This window comes from Saccoglossus kowalevskii, chromosome 6, assembly GCF_978046115.1.
Source record: "Saccoglossus kowalevskii chromosome 6, keSacKowa6.1, whole genome shotgun sequence".
In the NCBI taxonomy this organism is placed as follows: Eukaryota; Metazoa; Hemichordata; class Enteropneusta; family Harrimaniidae; genus Saccoglossus; species Saccoglossus kowalevskii.
Window position 1 is genome coordinate 25,488,876 of NC_140646.1, and position 6,330 is coordinate 25,495,205.

Genomic DNA, 6,330 nt, shown 5'->3' on the forward strand with positions numbered 1-6,330 from the left:
TTATAGGATTATTTTTTTATTATTATTTGTTAGAAGTGCCAACATTCAGGTCTCCCTCTCCCTGTTCTGTTTAGGGGGAGTGTTTTTGGTGTTAAGAGCAAGAGCACGTGCGAACCAGTTTTGCAAACCGGATACAGGGCAGCATGTACTCTGTCTCTGTGAAGCCACAGCCTATCTGAGGCGAGGCAGAACACGCTAACATACAATTAACCTCATATAATTGTTTTGATGATTACATTGTTTATAATTTGTTTTCTAGTAAACTTTTCAGTCTTCTCCTGGGTACCTCAATTGGTGCTCTGCCAGGCATCAACAACTTAACACTCCCATTACAATTGTCTTCTATCATTCCAACAACTGCATTTGCAACTTCTGCAGGCCTGTAAGAATATACATTTTCGAACAGATATAGTATTTGACCTGCACCTTTGTCTTTGAGATTAAAAACAGTGATTTGTGAAATTAAAAACCTTTGTACACTTTACAACTTGGTTGTAGCATTGCGATAATATGTGGTATTTTACACCACACGAGTTTAAAACATTAATATTCATAAGCGAGTCGAATGAATGAACAGTGAAATGATCATATTTTTCCGCATGTCATCAGATCTGATAAAAATTCAGTCATTATACAATTCACAACAATATTTTAATTATCCAACACAATTTGGAGTAGTCCCAACTACGCCCCCCAAAATGCCGAATTTTGAGGATCGATGATTTGAATTAGGGCAACAGGCCCAGTGTTTTGTTTCTTAATAAATATCTTTAAAATTAAACCCTGATGTCACACATTCGAATAAATACATATCCTGTGTAAAAAAAATGAACGAAAACGTGCGTGTCGCGTAAACACCACAATCGTGTAGATTTTACTTACGTTATTGTCCGACTATTAAGATAAATAGAGTTGACATCATCAGGCTGGCGTGATATTACCTTGATTCTAGTTTCCACTACCCATGGGCAAATTACGCATATATTAATGCCATTCTCGGCCATCAAGCGTTCATTCTGGAAAATGAAGATTTATAAGCACCGGTCATCAGTGTACGTATTGCTTGTTAGCAGTATTGATATCGAGTCTATTGTTTGCATATCAAACAAAAATACCCAAATTCAAAACTGTCATCATTCCTTATTTGGGATTTCAACTGTATCATACAATTTAATACCTACACATGCAGCCCTAGAAAATCCAACCACACCAAATTTACTAGCAGTATAAACAGGTGCCCAGCTGTTACCTCCAATAACACCTGAAAATGGATGTTTGAGCAACCTTATAAGTTGAAGGGTGGCGCAGCGCGTGTTCGAATTTAATGTAAACAAACAATGTATTTTACACGCGTTGTATACGTCGCTATGAGTCCCATATCGAACAGGACGCGGCGCCACGACCACCGCCCTTTAAATGAAATAAAAGGTGTTATTTTATTTGTGTTTTTTTGTAATAGGATTAACAATATAGTAAAATACCTGCAAGTGATGATACATTTATAATAATGCCTCCATGGTTACCGTGCATCTTGCCCATATATGGAACACTCGTGTAGGACGCCATGATAGTCCCGTGCTGTAACATTGTGCAGAGACATGTACGTTTATTTTTACTCTGTAAATTATGTTATAAATTATGTTTTGTCGCTTGATAAATTCCTAGACGTCTCTATAACCCGCCCGTTTATGGAAAGATGAACTTCCTTCTAGAATTTACAGGGGTAATTATCCAAGAAAATGCGACAAACTAAGTGGGGGTATGTCTACAGAGTGCGAGTACAGAGATGAAATCGTTCTGTTTTTGTAGTGAGAAGTATCACACTATTTGCCAAACGAGATTGTCGAAAGACCTACGTGACTTTTATTTTCTCAACGTCGACTTCCTGGTAAATGTCACAGTCCGGGGGTACAGTTTGCATACACAAATGAAAGTACACGTGTACTCAGGTGTCTTTTTTTATCTATACGGCCAGATTAGAACCTCTGTTGGTTCTCCTTCTAGGGTAACTAACACCCACTAGATTTCCAGCCATGTTCGTTCGCTCGCTACGCCTGTAAGTTTTGTTTGGCTTCAACGTATTCGTCAAATCACCGGCCTCCCGTAGAATTTGAAAATAACTATTACACAGACAGGACAGTTGCCAATAACATCTACCTTGATGGTTTGTAAACACTCGTGGATGGGGCTAACGATACATGTTCCCCGGTACACACCCCTACGCACAGTCAATCCAGCCGGTCCACATCAGCGATCTGGGGTAGTAGTACAAGGCCGCGGCGGACACCGAAACGGCGTTCCAGTCAGAATGTGTCGTTCGCTCGGGCATCACTACAATGTTACTCAACACCACACATCAGTCACTCAGTCACTCATCCACTCGAAATGTATATATCTTTAATATTTGATGGATTATAAATAACTAGTTTCGTTCTTAGTTTGCCATATAAGATTGTGAAAACAATTATTCAGATTCACTGTGGATTATCTCCGCCTTTTATTGGCAGCAAATCCACTAGTATTGAAAACGCTACAAAATAATAATAATGGACTCAAGCACACTAAGTTGTCTATATATGTCGCACAAAGTGAGTTTTCACCCATTATTTCCCAGAGAGAATAAAATCTGCATTGGCGAGGCTTGCCAAAACGATATTCCCTCCCAAGCAGATTCACCCGGCTTCCACGATTTGGTTTTGATTTGAACTCAAACTTCTATATAAAATCACTATGTTAGCTGCAGGTAATGTGAGCGCCAATAACCACCGAGTTCGCCATATAAACATAAACATTGTTGAACAATTGTAAACATCGTCTGAGCTATTGGTGACCACCCTGAGTAGTCATTCCGCTCCGCTCAGATGTTACCGGTAGTAATTTATAAAACTATATGCAATGAAAGTGTTAAATGAAACACAAATTAAACCTATTGAGGCCAGAATTTCTGTTGTGGTGTTTACTAGTAGTATTTAATGGTTAGTACCGTCCGTGTTTTTTTACCCTACTGATTTGACTATGTTGTGTAATGTACTTTTATTGAGGATATTGTTGTTTTGATCTCGGACTGATAAGTTTCTTGATACGACTTACGTTAAATTACCTGTGGTTGGGTATGTTATTTCTCATTTACTTACCAAATTGATCAGTAGCATTTTGTTCCAGTCAAATTCATCTATAATCCCTGCACTATTGAGTAATATATCTAAGCAACCAAATGTATCCACAGTGTGCTGAAAACAAGCTAATATAAACAATTACATAAATACAACCTGTTGTGTATGTGATAATACGTCATACTACAAGGATTCGTAATCCCAATGAAATATATGTTTGTCACAGGATGTATATTCAACTGTAATTCTTATACAGGAACACGTCTGGTATAAATTCGTGATGACATAACATCCTCTTTAATGATTTAACTGGGAATCGATTTTCACTTTGTTTTTTCGTCAGGCGTGTCAAAATAGAACATAGATATGCGACACTAGAAGTTAAACTGAGAACAGAATGTTTAAACCAAAAATGCTCATCCGTGTTTCCAGGTCGCCGCGTAAACAAATCTCGATAAAAGATAAGATAAAAGTGCCTTTGAACGAACTTGTGCTAGCCTCTGATAATTTTCACACAATACTTGTCTACACAAGGAAAACGAACATTTTGGAAATAGCGAAATATTTTCAGATGTTTTCGGTAATTTCGGGGTGAAAACTACGTCACAGCTATATTCCGCGTAACACATAGTAACTCCTCTTTTTCAGTTCATTTTCTGTGCAAAAACAATCTTTTATTTCTAGCTGTCCCTTTCTGTACCCACACTTTTATAAATTGTTTCGCGTTTGCTGTCGGTAATTCGGAAATGCTGGTAAAACTATCACTTTACAATTCCCATGTGTTCATTGACATAATGTTTAATTAGTACGAAATGAACTTATTTTCCAAACACCGCTATAGAACATATTATAACTCATATGAGAGAATGTTTATTATAATCAAATTGTCACCCACATTATTTGAAATATTTTGAAACTTACACATTACCTTTCAGATCTTCCTCTTTTGTTACATCCCCGTACACAAATATCGTTCTTCCTATACCATATTGTTCTTGTAGTTCATTGCAGGTGGACCTACCAAGATCACCATTAATATCGAATATTGTAACTCCCTAGTATTGAACACAAGTTGTCATATTGGTTAGGCTGCAATGTTGATGTTTTTTTTAAATGCAGTTAAGGCTTTTTTGCTGTCCATTTGTTCATCCTAATGATTTTGTATGAATCAAATGGCAGTGGTGAAAATGTTTTAATTTCTAATGCCAGAATCGAATACAGGCTAACATTTTTGTTTTTTTGCAAATTGTTCATACTTAGTTATGTTTGATAAATATGAATCGGTTCTAGTTTGATTTCTGGATTTCTCGAGAACAACTGAAAACATATCCAATTGTTTTCATTCACCTGTATTTATTGTATTATTTCCTGTGTGTATGTGCTTAGTGGGCCAGTGACATAAAACAGACAATAAACTATTACAATTATTCTGTATTCTGTGAAAATTACAAGCTCGGTTGTTTTGATACTCAATATACATTTACTATCATGGGTGGAAATTTATTAGATTTGCTCATTTGAGAACATTTTGTGATGACTTCGCCAATTCTCTATTTTTTAGCAAATATATTTGTAATTTATATTATTTTCTACTTCTACTTGAAAACTACTAGCTCGATTGTTTTGATAATTGGAATGCAGATATTTTGGGTGTATTAACAGGTTTCGCAGTTGTTTGTGTAATGACCAAATTAAATAATATCATTGATAACGAGCGTACTGCAGCAAAAGCAAACAAGATCCTCCTGGAGCTGTATGCATGTTTATCACTATTTCGAACCATTAATACCAAGTCAAGTGTTTAACATTTTGATGCACAGATGGGAGGTAGTGTACATGTCCTACGTGGAATTCAAAATACGACATAAAAGAATATAGGGTGTTAGGTAATTCTGTAATAAAAAGTACCCATAAGTGAATGAGTACATGGACTATCATTTATCACAGGAAAAAATAAATATTGACTCAAATAATCGCCATAGAAAACTAGTTCCACAACTACTTATACCATAGATCCTAAAATGAGTCTATGCTTATACCGTAATTTCACTATTCTCTATACAGCCCATGTACTAAATTGTAACAGCGGCGTCTCACCGGTGGTATCTGATAAGCCAAATGGTCACCACCTACCAATGTCGAACCCGATAAGTACGGAAGAAATCGAGTTCCCAGTTTCCATGCGATCTTATAGTGTTTGTGCTAGTCCTGAAAATAGCTACAACTCTTTTCTCGTGACTTGGGAGTACACGCGAGCAATTTTGTAGTGGTGCATTGATTATTAGATAGCCCTGGCGCAACAAAAATGGCTAATTCTAGACTTTTGTTGGTGCATGATTACGTATATACACTACATTGGCGAGAAAAACTATTCAGATTAAAATAAATCATAAATACAACATCGTATGCTTTCTTACAACCGACCCACAATCACCATCGTCCCAGCGACAGTGTGCAAACCAATTCAATCATTCGAGGAAAAATTATAAAAGATTTGAGAAAAAAGTACGCATGCACCTCAATATGCATCTCAGCTGACTTACCATAAATACTGTTATGTACTAGTATACTAATATATTTTAAGTTGAGAAAAGCTGTAGTTTTTTTAAAGGTCATAATGATAACGAGTTAAGGGTGATTCATGGCAAATGTGAGACGAAGCCATAGCCATAACCATAGTTGAAGCGACCGTTTGTGATACGCACACGGGAGCTAAAAGGTGAATTACACAGTACGCCCAAATGTACATTGTCTAGTTAACGATCCCTATCAGTACACCTAACCCATAAATGTCTATAGTGCGTCTGTCCTTCAGATTGTCATACTTTACCTTTGCACCCTTGTCCAATAGTGCTTTTGCAACTGCTCTCCCAATGCCTTCTGCTCCTCCGGTTATCACTGCCACTTTCCCTCGACAATCCATTATTGGTTATCTTATAGATCTGTTACCAACTATTCACAGTTATAGCTAGATACGGTGTACAATCTCCAATCCAACGACAGTAATAGACGCTTCTAATTAGATCATCTGACGTATTCAGCTCGAGAGGTCATTGCCTGAAATTAACCGATATATTAATTATTAATTGAAAACATATCAATTAAAACTGTCGATGAAATCACCAAAACATTTTACCATACTTTTGAGAAATTTCCACAAAAATCAGAGACTGGAAATTTCTATGATACCGGAAATCATAAATTAGTCATCTGCACA

General features: G+C 36.7%; 1 protein-coding gene across 2 annotated transcripts; it reads right to left on the reverse strand.

The window, feature by feature from the left end:
* LOC102807748 (15-hydroxyprostaglandin dehydrogenase [NAD(+)]-like) lies at positions 1-6,330 on the reverse strand. 2 transcript variants are annotated; one of them, XM_085500818.1, is made up of 8 exons: positions 6,255-6,330; positions 5,944-6,170; positions 4,042-4,168; positions 3,135-3,241; positions 1,482-1,578; positions 1,182-1,261; positions 883-1,016; positions 1-380 (listed from the first exon to the last, which is right to left on the reverse strand). In XM_085500818.1, exons 2-8 carry the CDS (start codon positions 6,034-6,036, stop codon positions 242-244), a joined length of 777 nt encoding a protein of 258 aa, XP_085356944.1. In that variant the 5' UTR covers positions 6,037-6,170; positions 6,255-6,330; the 3' UTR covers positions 1-241. The 2 variants fall into 2 exon arrangements, with proteins under 2 accessions (XP_085356944.1, XP_085356945.1); XM_085500819.1 differs by having other exon boundaries at positions 6,250-6,308.

Excerpts from the sequence above, each read along its gene's own strand:
- LOC102807748 (XM_085500818.1), bottom strand. The coding sequence starts at position 6,036 with ATGGATTGTCGAGGGAAAGTGGCAGTGATAACCGGAGGAGCAGAAGGC. Across the intron at positions 1,017-1,181 it reads GATTTTCTAGGGCTGCATGT|AATGAACGCTTGATGGCCGA; the intron begins GTAGGTATTAAA and ends TTCATTTTCCAG. Across the intron at positions 381-882 it reads CTTAATAGTCGGACAATAAC|GCCTGCAGAAGTTGCAAATG; the intron begins GTAAGTAAAATC and ends ATATTCTTACAG.